Source organism: Procambarus clarkii, chromosome 45, assembly GCF_040958095.1.
Source record: "Procambarus clarkii isolate CNS0578487 chromosome 45, FALCON_Pclarkii_2.0, whole genome shotgun sequence".
Lineage (NCBI taxonomy): Eukaryota > Metazoa > Arthropoda > Malacostraca > Decapoda > Cambaridae > Procambarus > Procambarus clarkii.
The window spans coordinates 16,096,790-16,112,705 of record NC_091194.1 but is presented as its reverse complement, the minus strand read 5'-3'; the positions used below and the strand labels follow the sequence as shown (position 1 = coordinate 16,112,705).

Sequence of the window (15,916 nt, the reverse complement as noted above, 5' to 3'; positions counted from 1 at the left end):
GATATATGACCGAACCTAACCAACCCTACCTAACCTAACCTAACGTATATTTATAGGTAAGGTTAGGTTAGGTAGCCAAAAAAAGCTAGGTTAGGTTAGGTTAGGTAGGTTAGGTAGACGAAAAAACATTAATTCATGAAAACTTGGCTTATTAGGCAAATCGGGCCTTGAATAGTAGGCTGAGAAGTGCGTTCTGGCTATTAGGTACGACATATATATATATATATATATATATATATATATATATATATATATATATATATATATATATATATATATATATATGAGAGAGGGGGGGGGGGGAGAGGGAGAGAGGGGAGTACTAGATTGGAAATTGGGTTGTTGATTCATGTAAGAAATTACATGATTGACGAGGGCTCACTGGCGCGTTTCAAGCGTTGGACATGAATATGAATATGTTTGGGTAGATATAAGCAGCTGTCTCGTATAGGCCACTAGGCCTCCTGCAGTTCACTGTATTCTGATGTTATTAATTTCATTGCAGGAAGAGCACGAGGCGACGCAGCCTACCGTAGACGTGAGGGTGAGTAAAACTGCATTTATTTTTTATGGTTGATGCATTTTATACGCTAGTACAAATTTATTTATAAAAATAAAAAAATCGAAGCTCTAATGGCTCATTGCAGAAAAAAACACAATGCTTATTGTACACACACACACACACACACACACACACACACACACACACACACACACACACACACACACACACACACACACACACACGGATGGTGCGCGAACAAGGGGACACAGGTGGAAACTGAGGACCCAGTTGAGACACAGGGACGTTAAAAAGAACTTTTTCAGTGTCAGAGTAGTTAACAAATGGAATGCATTAGGCAGTGATGTGGTGGAGGCTGACTCCATACACAGTTTCAAATGTAGATATGATAGAGCCCAGTAGGCTCAGGAACCTGTACACCAGTTGATTGACAGTTGAGACGCGGGACCAAAGAGCTAGAGTTCAACCCTCGCAAGCACAACTAGGTGCGTACACACACATTGGGGCCTCGCGCCTGAGTAGACAGCGCTTCGGGGTCATAGTCATAAGACCTCGGGTTCGATTTCCGGCCGAGGTAGAAAAAACGAGCAGGGATTCTTTCATCTGGTGCGCCTATTCACCTAACAGTAAATAGGTACCTGGGAGTTAGACAGCTGTTGCGGGCTGCTTCCTGGGGATGTGTGTGTTAGAAATATATGTAGTAGGCATAAGAGGAAAAATAGATTGGATAGAAAGGCGGGGTCCAAGAGCTAATAGCTCGATTCTGCAGACACAAATAGTAAGACAAATACAAATGGTAAAATACACACAAACATTCACTGACATTCATTCACTCACATTCACAAACACACAGGGATCTGGGACAGAAGAGCCGAAGCTCAACCCACGCAAGCAGAACTAGGTGAGTACACACACAAACACTCGCTCACACATACAACATAGACGTTGTCCTGAGGGCCCGGGATTGATTCCCGGCCGAGGCAGAAACAATTGGGCAGAGTTTCTTTTAGCTGACGCCCTGTTCACCTATCAGTAAATTGATACCTGGGAAGACACCTGCTACGGGCTGCATCTTGGGAATGTGTGTTTGTATGTGTGTGTTTGTGTCAGGGAAAATATATAGTAGATATGATTGAGGAAAATAGGTCGGGATTCATTACGTTAGAGAACCGACTGTTAGAAAGGCGGCGTCCAAGAACTAACAGCGTATTCCTGCAGGCACAAATAGTAAATAATAACTTTCACACACAGCCCGTCCTCCTAATAGAACGTCGTATTTTGACGTATACTCTACCTAGGGCCAAAAATAGTCGCGCTAAAAATCGGTAGCGGTTTGCGAAATTGACATCCTGAACCGTTTTCTCTTTTGGGTCATCTGGTAGGTTAGGATAAGGGCGCTTTAGTACGATAGTTTTTTGACGTTTGGAAACCTTAGGAGGACGGGCTGCCTCCCTAAATATATATTAGTATATTTTGGGAGCAGGTTTTCTCAAATACAAAGTGAATATGATTATATATATATACGACAGAGCCCAATAGGCTCAGGGATTTCCACGTGGCCAAAGAGCCTAAAATCAATCCTCCCCAAGCACAACTAGGTGAGCACCTACACACACACAATAGATGAAAATAAGATTTCAACCAGTATAATGAAACTATACTCTCTCTTTCTTTTGCAAGAAACAACTACACGTCAGTAAGGAGAGAAGCAGAGAGGAGCTTTGAGAGCGGTATAGCAGACAAATGTAAATCAGATCCAGGCCTTTTCTATAAATTCATTAAAAGTAAGCTGTAGGTAAAGGATAATATTCAGAGGGTGAAAATGGTGGACAGATACACAGAAAATGAAAAGGAAATGTGTGAAACATTAAACGAAAAGTTCCAAAGTGTGTTTGTACAAAATGAGATCTTCAGAGAACCAGACACAATAAGAATTCCAGAGAACAACATAGAGCGTATAGAGGTGTCTAGAGATGAAGTGGAAAATATGCTAAGTAAGAACAAAGCAGTTGGTCTAGATGGAGTTTCACCATGGGTTCTGAGAGAGTGTGCATCTGAGCTCAGCATTCAACTTTACCTGATCTTTCAGGCATCCCTGTGTACAGGAATCGTAGCAGACGTGTGGAAACGGCTAACATAGTTCCAATCTACAAAAGTAGCAGCAGGGAAGACCCCTCTCAATTATAGACCTGTATCATTAACAAGTGTAATTGTGAAAGTATTGGAAAAACTAATCAAAACTAAATGGGTAGAACACCTAGAGAGAAATGATATAATATCAGACAGTATGGTTTTCGATCTGGAAGATCCTGTGTATCGAATTTACTCGGTTTCTATGATCGAGCCACAGAGATTTTACAGGAAAGGGATGGTTGGGTTGACTGCATCTATCTGGACCTAAAAAAAAGGCTTTCGACAGAGTTTCACATAAGAGGTTGTTCTGGAAACTAGAAAATATTGGAGGGGTGACAGGTATGCTTCTAACATGGATGAAAAATTTTCTGATAGAAAAATGAGGGCCGTAATCAGAGGCAATGTATCGGACTGGAGAAATGTCACAAGTGGAGTACCACAGGGTTCAGTTCTTGCACCAGTGATGTTTATTGTCTACATAAATGATCTACCAGTTGGTATACTGAATTATATGAACATGTTTGCTGATGATGCTAAGATAATAAGAAGGATAAGAAACTTAGATGACTATCATGCCCTTCAAGATGACCTGGACAAAATAAGTATATGGAGCACCACTTGGCAAATGGAATTTAAAGTTAATAAATGCCATGTTATGGAATGTGGAATAGGAGAACATAGACCCCACACAACCTATATATTATGGGAGAAATCTTTAAAGAATTCTGATAAAGAAAGAGATCTAGGGGTGGTTCTAGATAGAAAACTATCACCTGAGGACCACATAAAGAATATTGTGCGAGGAGCCTATGCCACGCTTTCTAACTTCAAAATTGCTTTTAAATACATGGATGGCGATATACTAAAGAAATTGTTCACGACTTTTGTTAGGCCAAAGCTAGAATATGCAGCGGTTGTGTGGTGCCCATATCTTAAGAAGCACATCAACAAACTGGAAAAGGTGCAAAGGCATGCTACTAAGTGGCTCCCAGAACTGAAGGGCAAGAGCTACGAGAAGAGGTTAGTGGCATTAAATATGCCAAAACTAGAAGACAGAAGAAAAAGAGGTGATATGATCACTACGTACAAAATAGTAACAGGAATTGATAAAATCGATAGGGAAGATTTCCCGAGACCTGGAACTTTAAGAACAAGAGGTCATAGATTTAAACGAGCTAAACACAGGTGCCGAAGAAACATAAGAAAATCCACTTTCGCAAACAAAGTGGTAGACGGTTGGAACAAGTTAGGTGAGAAGGTGGTGGAGGCCAAGACCGTCAGTAGTTTCAAAGCGTTATATGACAAAGAGTGCTGGGAAGACGGGACACCACGAGCGTAGCTCTCATCCTGTAACTACACTTAGGTAATTACACACACACACACACACACACACACACACACACACACACACACACACACACACACACACACACACACACACACATACACACACATACATACACATACACACACATACATATATATATATATATATATATATATATATATATATATATATATATATATATATATATATATATATATATATATATATATGTATGTCGTACCTAATAGCCAGAACGCACTTCTCAGCCTACTATGCAAGGCCCGATTTGCCTAATAAGCCAAGTTTTCATGAATTAATTGTTTTTCGACTACCTAAGCTACCTAACCTAACCTAACTTTTTCGGCTACCTAACCTAACCTAACCTATAAAGATAGGTTAGGTTAGGTTAGGTAGGGTTGGTTAGGTTTGGTCATATATCTACGTTAATTTTAACTTCAATAAAAAAAAAATGACCTCATACATAATGAAATGGGTAGCTTTATCATTTCATAAGAAAAAAATTTGAGAAAATATATTAATTCATGAAAACTTGGCTTATTAGGCAAATTTGGCCTTGCATAGTAGACTGAGAAGTGCGTTCTGGCTACTAGGTACGACATATATATATATATATATATATATATATATATATATATATATATATATATATATATATATATATATATATATATATATATATAAACTTCATATTCACTGTGGACATATTCCCTTAAAAGTTCGCTCAAACAGACGCTGATGTGAAATACAGTAATATAGTTTAAAAGATCACATATTAACTATTTTAGGCAGAAAAGACGTTAGCAAAATCTCTACAAAAACTCGCCTAAAAACTATTCATCCCAAGATTGATGCGTCTATGAATGTATGAAAGAATAGAGTTATTCTTTGATCTGATATGTCATTAAGGCGGTTATTTGTGCTGAAATAAATTAATATTTTTCCTTTATATATTTTGTATATATTTGTTCATCGTTTTTATTTTATATGGCACTTTGCACCTCTGTAATTTGTTCGTTCATAGCTGAATTATTTCGTTCACTGCTTAATATATTCGTTCATCGTTAAATTTTTCGTTCACTGCTGAATTCTTTCGTTCACTATTGAATTATTTCGTTCGGTGCTGAATTATTTCGTTCACTGCTGAATTATTTCGATCACTGATGAGTTATTATGTTTACTATTAAATTATTTCGTTCACTGCTGAGTTTCTTTATACCGTATATATAATTATGCAAGCTTGATAATAAGTTGACCAGACCACACACTAGAAGGTGAAGGGACGACGACGTTTCGGTCCGTCCTGGACCATTCTCAAGTCTTATTGATAATAAGTTATTTGTATATGGCACACTTTGCTCTTAAGCCTATGTCGTTTAGTCTTAGCCCACGGAATAACACACGGAAGCTCCTCAGGAAACGACACAACAGGTCGTCATAGGTCTTCAAAACACAATTATAGGAAATGTCGTCGTAGGTCCTCAGACCACGACACAACAATAGGGAAGGTCGTCGAAGGTCCTCACAACAATTGGGGAAAGTTTTCGTGGGTTATAAAATACGGCACAACAATAGGAAAGATAGGTCGTTGTAGGTCTTTGTACCACGACACAACGATAGGGAAGGTCATCACAGCTGTTCGTGACACGACACATAAATAGGCAAAAATCGTTGTAACTCCCCATAACACGACAATAAGGAAGGTTGTCACGTCCTCATATCACGACCCAACAACAGATGTCGTCTTGGCCCTTGACAGCACGACACAACACCAGACGATATTATCATGGCCACCCTACAGCACGACAAAAATGAATGTGAGGTCGTCATGGCTCCTCACAGCACGACACTCCAGCGGTAGAGAATGTTGTTATGGCTCCTGACCACTTCATAACAGCAGATGATGTCGTCGTGACCCTTCACAACACGACACAACAGCAGGGCAAGTCGTTGTGTCCAGTTCTACCGGACTCCTCCTCCAAGTAGGAGGCCGCCGCCGCCGCGTGCTTCCGCTTCCTACGCTTCTCGTCGTCGCTGTCGTTCTCACCGAACCTGAAGCGATATCTGTCGCTCTCTTGGCTGCTGCTCCGGCTGCTACTGTCTCGGGACTTCCTACATCTCTTCGGGCTCCAGTCGCTGCTCTTCTCTTCCCTGTGATACGAGACTTCGAACCCTCCTATTTCTCCGATACTCCTTTTGCTACTGTGGCTACTGACACTTTTGCTCCGTCTGCAGCTGGCGAAGACTCCCCGGTCACTGCCGGGGCTGTCCGGGTGACCTTGGTCGCTGTAGGTGAACTCGTACCCACCACGACCACGGTCGTCGTCCTCGTCGTCGTCATCCTTGCCCCATGATCCGCCATCGTGGTAGCCGCTGTTGTACTTGTCATCTTTGTTGCTGTCCGAGCTCTCGTAGCCGCCTCCGCCGTAGCCATAAGCGTTTCTGTTATTACTGCTGCTGCTACTGCTGCTACGCTTGTCGCTGTTGTAGCCTCGACCGTAGTCCCGCTCGTCACTGTCACTCATCTGAAAGTAGAACAAAACAAAACAAACAGTTATTATGTGACCCAGATGGTATTTATGTCAATAATACAGAGTTTGACATTTAAAAACATTGATTTTGCTAATATTTGCTGTGAGGGGTTGATGCGCAGAAGCACTCATGCTGTGAGTGGACATGCGCAGCACCACTCATGCTGTGAGTGGACATGCGCAGCACCACTCATGCTGTGAGTGGACATGCGCAGCACCACTCATGCTGTGAGTGGACATGCGCAGCACCACTCATGCTGTGAGTGGACATGCGCAGCACCACTCATGCTGTGAGTGGACATGCTTCCATAATGGGCATATATTGGACTGTGGCATTCAGCCTGTGAGTGATGATAAGTAATGAGTGTTGTAGCGGACTGTTGTAGCGGACTGTTGTAGCGGACTGTTGTAGCGGACTGTTGTAGCGGACTGTTGTAGCGGACTGTTGTAGCGGACTGTTGTAGGCTCATGGAAGTCCTGTGATTGTTCAAATGTATAATTTAGATCCGATGTTGTGTGTGGCAGTGAATATCCACCGTCCCACTCACTGTCCACCGTCCCCTCTCACTGTCCACCGTCCCCTCTCACTGTCCACCGTCTCTCTCACTCCCTCTGATAGTATAATCTTTAGCGTCACCGTTGAGATAGTGTCCCGCGTAAAGCAGTTTTTTATTATTATTATTTTCTACCACAGACGTGGCCACACATTTACAATGCTAACCAGCTTATATACATTTTCTTCTGTCCTGTCCTCCATGAACAGGGTTTGAGATGTGTTAAACATATGCAGGAATTTATTGAACAATCAACCACAGAAGGTGATTGTAGTGCTCTTTAAAATGCTAGGCTAAGCTACATACGTGAAATACATAGACACACAGATTTATGTATACTACATAAAGTTTTTGATGTGTCTTTTACATTGTGTCATTAAGGTGCATTTGCAAAGATGATATGTAATCCTGATCAGCTTCCATATATACTTTATACACACACACACACACACGTACATATATATACATACATATATACACACACATGCATTCACATACATTTGTCTCACTCTGACAGGGTGAGATAGCTGATAGAGAAACTAGTGTGGAATTAAGAACTTAACCACTGAAGGTGATTAAGGTGCTTTCATGTGCCCAGGTTATATAGTTACATCACATACATTGTATAATTGATACATTACATGGTCAATTTAGGGTACAAGTCCAATATATCATCAAGTGTTCCAGTACTCACATAGTAGTTACAGAGTTCAGCATACCTCAGCCCAGGAGGGCGAAAGTCAGTCAATATGGGACATTCTACAATATAATGTTCAAGTGAGTGCATGTTTTCTCTCTCACAAAGTTGACACATTGTAAAGCAGTGTGAGGTGATTAGGTCTAGTCAGGTGTGACACAAAGGAACTTTGTAACACAGCATCAACATGGGTTCAGGAATGGCAAGTCCTACCTCACAGTATTAATTGAATTCTACGACCAGGCAACAAAAATCAGGCAAGAAAGAGAGGGATGGGCAGAATACATATTTTTTGATTACCAGAAAGCCTTTGACACAGTACCACACAAGAGACTAGTGCAAAAGCTGGAGATGCAGGCAGGAATGAAAGGGAAGGTACTCCGTTGGATGCGGGAGTACCTAAGTAACAGAAGACAACGAGTCAGTGTGAGGGTTGAGGTCTCAGATTGGCGAGGCGTCACCAGTGGAGTCCCGCAGGGTTCAGTCCTTGGACCTATACTGTTTCTGATATATGTAAATGATCTCCCAGAGGGTATAGACTCGTTCCTCTCATTGTTTGCTAATGATGCAACAATTATGAAGAGGAGTAAGACGGAGGAAGATAGTATGAGCCTACAAGATCACCTAGACAAACTGAATGAATGGTCCAACAAATGACTACTAAAATTCAGCCTGAGAAAATGTTAGGTAATGAAACTAGGCGGTGTAAACAGGAGACCAGGTACAGGATACAGAATGAGAGATGAAGTCCTACATGAAACGGACAGAGAGAAAGATCTAAGAGTTGATATCACACCAAACCTGTCTCTTGAAGCCCACATAAAAAGAATATCTGCGGCGTATGCGAGGCTGGCTAACATCAGAACTGCCTTCAGGAACCTGTGCAAGGAATCATTCAGAACCTTGTATACCACATATGTAAGACCAATCCTGGAGTATGCGGCCTCAGCATGGAGCCTGTACCTTGTCAAGCACAAGACGAAGCTTGAAAAAGTTCAGTTATGCCACTAGGCTAGTCCCAGAACTAAGAAGCATGAGTTACAAGGAAAGGCAGCGTGAAATGCACCTCACGACACTGGTAGACAGAGTGAGGGAGAGACATGATCACTACCTACAAAATTCTCAGAGGAATTGACAGGGTAGATAAAGATAAAATGTTTAACACGGAAGGTACGCGAACAAAGGGACACAGGTGGAGACTGAGTACCCAAATGAGCCACAGGGACGTTAGAAAAAACTTTTTCAGTGTCAGAGTAGTTAACAGATGGAATGCATTAGGCAGTGATGTGGTGGAGGCTGACTCCATACACAGTTTCAAGTGTAGATATGATAGTCCAGTAGGCTCAGGAATCTGTACACCAGTTGATTGACGGTTGAGAGGCGGGACCAAAGAGCCTGAGGACAACTAGGTGAGTTCTCACCACACCCTTGGAGGCCTGGCGATTAAGTGAACAGCGCTCGGGGTTCGTAGTTCTAAGGGGCCCGGGTTCGATTTCCGGCGGAGGCGGAAACAAATGGGCAGATATTCTTTAATCCTGATGCCTCTGTTCACCTAGCAGTAAATAGGTATATGGGAGTTAGCCAGTTGTTAGGCTGCTTTCTGTGTGTGTATGTGTACTCACCTAATTGTGCTTGCGGGGGTTGAGCTCTGGCTCTTTGGTCCTGCCTCTCAACCGTCAATCAACTGGAGTACAGATTCCTGAGCCTACTGGTGTGTGTGTGTGTGTGTTTGTGTGTGTGTGTGTTTGTGTGTGTGTGTGTTTGTGTGTGTGTGTGTTTGTGTGTGTGTGTGTGTGTGTGTGTGTCTGTGTGTGTGTACTCACCTAGTTGTACTCACCTAGTTGTGTTTGCGGGGGTTGAGCTCTGGCTCTTTGGTCCCGCCTCTCTACCGTCAATCAACAGGTGTAAAGTGTGTGTGTGTGTGTGTGTGTGTGTGTGTGTGTGTGTGTGTGTGTGTGTGTGTGTTTGTGTGTGTGTGTTTGTGTGTGTGTGTTTGTGTGTGTGTGTTTGTGTGTGTGTGTTTGTGTGTGTGTGTGTGTGTTTGTGTGTGTGTTTTTGTGTGTGTTTGTGTGTGTGTGTGTGTGTGTTTGTGTGTGTGTGTGTGTTTACTATTTGTGCTGCAGAATCGAGCTATTAGCTCTTGGACCCCGCCTTTCTAAACGATAATTATTTTTGCTCTATTATGTCTACTACATATATATTTATCTCTAACACACACACACACCCATCTCCAGGAAACAGCCCGTAGCAGCCGTCCAACTCCCAGGTACCTATTTACTGTTAGGTGAACAGAGGCATCAGGTGAAAGAAATTGCTAATTTCTTTTGCTCCTCGGTCGGGAATCGAACCCGGATTGTTAGGTCTACGACGCCCCGAGGGCTGTCCACTCAGCCGCGAGGCCTCCGCTGGGGTGTGGTGTGTACTCATCTAGTTGTGCTTGCGTGGGTTGAGCTCTGGCTCTTTGGTCCCGCCTCTCAGCTATGTGTGTGTGCGTGCGTGCGTGTGCACGCATAGAGAAATGTTGCCGGAACAACCGTGGACATCTTCAAGAGAAAACTAGATTGATTTCTAAAAAAAAAGAAAAAAGTGCCGGACCAACCGGGCTGTGACGGGTATGTGGGCCTGCGGGCCGCTGCAAGCAACAGCCTGGTGGACCAAGCTCTCACAAGTCAAGCCTGGCCTCGAGCCGGGCTTGGAGTCGTCGAAGAACTCCCAGAACCCCATCAAGCAGGTATCAAGCACGTTTATGTACACATGTATTTGGACACACATGCGTACACGTACATGAGTAGCATAAACATGTACATGTCAACAGAAATATATATACAAGTAAGCGTATACGCAGGCGCAGTGTCCACTAACGCACAAAGAGGAAGCAGCCAACAGCTGGCTCCTCCACCCCTCAGTGTGACACAACCAACCGCTTACCTCACTAACGCGTGACAACTTGGCTTGTAACAACAGCACTCACAAGCACCTTTTTCTCTAACACACAGGTATTTATGTCACAAGGGAAGACAGAACCAGCGGCAGAAGAGGGCCGGTGCCGCCAGGAGGAGCCACACTCCGGTACTGATCCATATCCGCAGTAAGCAACTGAACGCCACGTGACGTCACTGGCAGGTCCGCAGTCACTTCACACTAGGCAGTGACGTCATCTTCCGTTTTCTACGAGTTGGCAACCAAGCAACAAGGGGGAGTTGGTTTATTTATTAAATATTTACCAGGAATGGTAAAGTACAGTGGTTTAGGACTATTAGTACCATTTAGTACAGTACCGTTGTATAGGAAGTACAATGGTTTATATATTTTAATTTGGTGATTAAATGGTTAAGTGACGCAAATACGCATGGCGTTGTCAGCGTATAATATATTTCACAGCAAAAAACTGATTATATTTTATGGTAAATATATGTGCTGTATTACTGCCCTCGACAACGAAATATATTCACCCAGAACTGTTCCAAATTTCTTTGTGTATATATTCTGTATACTTTGTCAGATAAAAGTATATACTTGCTGGATGGTCAATAAACTATTGTGGTGGTCTTAGTAATTCTTTACAGGTTGATAGACTTTAATAACCCTCCAGGGGTTAATAGATCTTATTACCCCTCTAGAGGTTGATAGACCATAATCCTCTATAGGTTGATTGTGATACCCTTCCATAGATTAATATACATTCTTCCCCCTCTAGAGTTTGATAGGCCTTAATAACCCTCCCAAGAGTGATAGACCTTAAGCCCAACAGCTAATCAACTTATATATCTGGTTATAAAGTCTTAAGGATATTTAATTGCTAAACAATGATCACCCGATGAAAAATCCTGATATAAAATTGTAATTTGATGATAAGGCTTAATGAGGCATTAATTATTCACTGAATGTTCGATAGATTTTTGTTTTTTTCATTTTCACAAATATTTATTTTGTATATTTTGCCAGCAAGTGACCAACAGTGGTCTCGCCTCTTGCTAGGGTTCTGTACCTCTGTTGGTTGTGTGCCTCTGTTGCTGGGGTTGTGTACCTCTGTTGCTGGGGTTGTGTACCTCTGTTGCTGGGGTTGTGTACCTCTGTTGCTGGGGTTGCGTACCTCTGTTGCTGGGGTTGCGTACCTCTGTTGCTGGGGTTGCGTACCTCTGTTGCTGGGGTTGCGTACCTCTGTTGCTGGGGTTGCGTACCTCTGTTGCTGGGGTTGCGTACCTCTGTTGCTGGGGTTGCGTACCTCTGTTGCTGGGGTTGCGTACCTCTGTTGCTGGGGTTGTGTACCTCTGTTGCTGGGGTTGCGTACCTCTGTTGCTGGGGTTGCGTACCTCTGTTGCTGGGGTTGTGTACCTCTGTTGCTGGGGTTGTGTACCTCTGTTGCTGGGGTTGTGTACCTCTGTTGCTGGGGTTTTGTACCTCTGTTGGTTGTGTACCTCTGTTGTTAAAGTTGTGCGCCTCTATTAATGTTGAAAAGGTTGTACACACCTGTTGAACAGTTGTGCTCACTGTTGTCAGGGTTGTACACACCTGCTACCTGCATTACAGTAGCTCGAGCAGCACAACATTTAGCTAATACGTCGCAATTTTGTTTTACTGAATCGATTAATGCGTTGAAAATACGACGTATTGGTATAAATTAAATCACCGCAATATTGACGTTTCTATGCATCAGCCTCGATAGGTTAGGTGGGTTGCTTGGGTTTGCACGTTTCTGGTTAGGCAAAACTATGGCATTTTTTTCCTGTAGTGGCGGACAGTTACTCCTTCAAGACCTTCCTGCGTCTAGAAATTCTCTCTAGCAGTGATTGTGGTAATTAAGGAAAACCTTTAGAACTGTTTCATAAAAGAGGGAAGAACCGGTTTTTTAACGAGTGAAGAGCGGTTTATAAACGAGGTAAGAACCAGCTTGTAAATTAGTGAAATCCAGTTTATTGAAGTCTGAAAAACCGGCTAAAGCGAGGAAGAACCGGTTTACAAGTGCGGCACGAACCGGTTTACAAGTGCGGCACGAACCGGTTTACAAGTGCGGCACGAACCGGTTTACAAGTGCGGCACGAACCGGTTTACAAGTGCGGCACGAACCGGTTTACAAGTGCGGCACGAACCGGTTTACAAGTGCGGCACGAACCGGTTTACAAGTGCGGCACGAACCGGTTTACAAGTGCGGCAAGAACCGGTTTACAAGTGCGGCACGAACCGGTTTACAAGTGCGGCACGAACCGGTTTACAAGTGCGGCACGAACCGGTTTACAAGTGCGGCACGAACCGGTTTACAAGTGCGGCAAGAACCGGTTTACAAGTGCGGCACGAACCGGTTTATAATCGCGGGAGCGGAAATAGTCTCTGCCTGAAAACTAAATTGATCCGAGACAAGGAACTGCTAAACTATTCATGTTTACCCTTTACCGTTCTAGTAATCTTTTCTTCCTGCCAAATCCTCTCCATCACCCCAGATCCTCTTCCGGCTTCCCGCCAAATCGTCTCCCCTTCCCGCCAAATCCTCCATCCTTCCATAATACTCTTCCCATCCTCCCACCGACCCTACCTGTTGTTGCTTGGTATCAACATCCTTGCAACTCGGTCTCTGACCAGTTCTCCTGGTTGGTGAACTGGTCAACCAGACTGTTGGACAGAGCTACACGCAGCCAGGATTCGAACCGGGTATTTGTTCATCTAATGTTAATTTGTTTGATTTGCCTAAAAAAAAAAAAATGTGAAATACTAATAAGGACGGGACGTAATCATTGCCAGATTAGTGTCACCGCTGGCAACAGGTCGCTCTCCAAACACAATTTCCACGGAGCAAGTGATGCAAGATCTTCCTCGGTTCAGTGATAATCGCCGGAGCTGGCAGATATCCAAGGATGAAGTTGGTGGAGCGCAGAGGAGCAAGACTTGGACGGTATGATCAGAAGAGCTGACCTGTTGGAAATGTTGATGTGGACTGACCTAAATATACTCGCCTAAATGTGCTTGCAGGGCTTCGTGCTCTTGTACCTGAGCTTTACCTGGCATCAGTTGTTTACATCAGTCCATCCTGAACCTCCCGTTTTTCCTCATATCTATTTTTTTAAATAATGAGTTAGCATCCACTATTTTTCTCTCTTCCATTTCCACTACTCTTACACAGCAGTTTTTGTAACTTCACGGTGACTCAGCTACGCCTCAAGTTTTCGTACATGTCCTCTTGTTGTACTTTGTCTTGTACCCAGCATGTCCTCTTTTTATCATCGTTATCAATTCCTCTGAGAACCTTGTATGTCGTTATTATTTCTCCTGATTCTGTCTCTCCAAGTGTGGCGAGAGTGAGCTCTTTTTGGAGAGAGAGAGGGAGACAGAGAGAGACAGAGAGAGACAGAGAGAGACAGAGAGAGACAGAGAGAGGCAGAGAGAGGCAGAGAGAGGCAGAGAGAGGCAGAGAGAGGCAGAGAGAGAGGCAGAGAGAGAGGCAGAGAGAGAGGCAGAGAGAGAGGCAGAGAGAGAGGCAGAGAGAGAGAGGCAGAGAGAGAGAGGCAGAGAGAGAGAGGCAGAGAGAGAGAGGCAGAGAGAGAGAGGCAGAGAGAGAGAGGCAGAGAGAGAGAGGCAGAGAGAGAGAGGCAGAGAGAGAGAGGCAGAGAGAGAGAGAGGCAGAGAGAGAGAGAGGCAGAGAGAGAGAGAGGCAGAGAGAGAGAGAGGCAGAGAGAGAGAGAGGCAGAGAGAGAGAGAGGCAGAGAGAGAGAGAGGCAGAGAGAGAGAGAGGCAGAGAGAGAGAGAGACAGAGAGAGAGAGAGACAGAGAGAGAGAGAGACAGAGAGAGAGAGAGACAGAGAGAGAGAGAGACAGAGAGAGAGAGAGACAGAGAGAGAGAGAGAGACAGAGAGAGAGAGAGAGACAGAGAGAGAGAGAGAGACAGAGAGAGAGAGAGAGACAGAGAGAGAGAGAGAGACAGAGAGAGAGAGAGAGACAGAGAGAGAGAGAGAGAGACAGAGAGAGAGAGAGAGACAGAGAGAGAGAGAGAGACAGAGAGAGAGAGAGAGACAGAGAGAGAGAGAGAGACAGAGAGAGAGAGAGAGACAGAGAGAGAGAGAGAGACAGAGAGAGAGAGAGAGACAGAGAGAGAGAGAGAGACAGAGAGAGAGAGAGAGACAGAGAGAGAGAGAGACAGAGAGAGAGAGAGACAGAGAGAGAGAGAGACAGAGAGAGAGAGAGACAGAGAGAGAGAGAGACAGAGAGAGAGACAGAGAGAGAGAGAGAGACAGAGAGAGAGAGAGAGACAGAGAGAGAGACAGAGAGAGAGAGAGAGACAGAGAGAGAGAGAGAGACAGAGAGAGAGAGAGAGACAGAGAGAGAGAGAGAGACAGAGAGAGAGAGAGAGACAGAGAGAGAGAGAGAGACAGAGAGAGAGAGAGAGAGAGAGAGAGAGAGAGACAGAGAGAGAGAGAGAGACAGAGAGAGAGAGAGAGACAGAGAGAGAGAGAGAGACAGAGAGAGAGAGAGAGACAGAGAGAGAGAGAGAGACAGAGAGAGAGAGAGAGACAGAGAGAGAGAGAGACAGAGAGAGAGACAGAGAGAGAGAGAGACAGAGAGAGAGAGAGACAGAGAGAGAGAGAGACAGAGAGAGAGAGAGACAGAGAGAGAGAGAGACAGAGAGAGAGAGAGACAGAGAGAGAGAGAGACAGAGAGAGAGAGAGACAGAGAGAGAGAGACAGAGAGAGAATGAGAGATAAAATAACAATCTGATACACGTAACATTCACAACACTTCCTAGAAGGAAGATTCTCTTACCTTCCTCAATCAAGTAGGAACTAAAACCTGTTCCCAGCATGAACATTATGGCGACATAATGACGTCACATCTCATACATACCATATATAAAACACAACATTTTATCTCTTTGTTCGGTTAGCTTAGGATAGGTTATATTAAGATAGGGTCGGGTTAGGAGTAGCGCTGGCATAAAGGGTTACATAGTGTCCTAAGGTTTTACACCCTCTTGAACGCGGCTGTTCCATCACCCACTCCCGATATCAAACCTCAACTACCCCAGAATTCTTCAATATTTCACCACAGGAAAGAGAGAGGCTGAATAGGGAAAAAGCTTTATAGAGCAGTCAACGTTATAGGTGTTGAATATATTTTTTAGCCTGAGGTACTTGCTCTCCCGACTCC

At 43.8% G+C, this 15,916-nt stretch overlaps 1 protein-coding gene and 1 long non-coding RNA gene across 3 annotated transcripts in view; one reads left to right on the top strand and one right to left on the bottom strand.

Moving 5' to 3' along the window:
- Positions 1 to 15,916, top strand: part of LOC138350475 (uncharacterized) — a 352,612-nt gene that overhangs the window by 310,159 nt on the left and 26,537 nt on the right. For both annotated transcript variants that reach the window (XR_011222128.1, XR_011222129.1), the window contains exon 4: positions 506 to 544. This is a non-coding gene — a long non-coding RNA (uncharacterized lncRNA). The remainder of the gene's footprint in view (positions 1 to 505; positions 545 to 15,916) is intronic.
- LOC123770186 (uncharacterized) lies at positions 5,315 to 11,139 on the bottom strand. The gene is made up of 2 exons (XM_045761860.2): positions 10,712 to 11,139; positions 5,315 to 6,526 (listed from the first exon to the last, which is right to left on the bottom strand). Exon 2 carries the CDS (start codon positions 6,524 to 6,526, stop codon positions 5,921 to 5,923), a length of 606 nt encoding a protein of 201 aa, XP_045617816.2. The 5' UTR covers positions 10,712 to 11,139; the 3' UTR covers positions 5,315 to 5,920.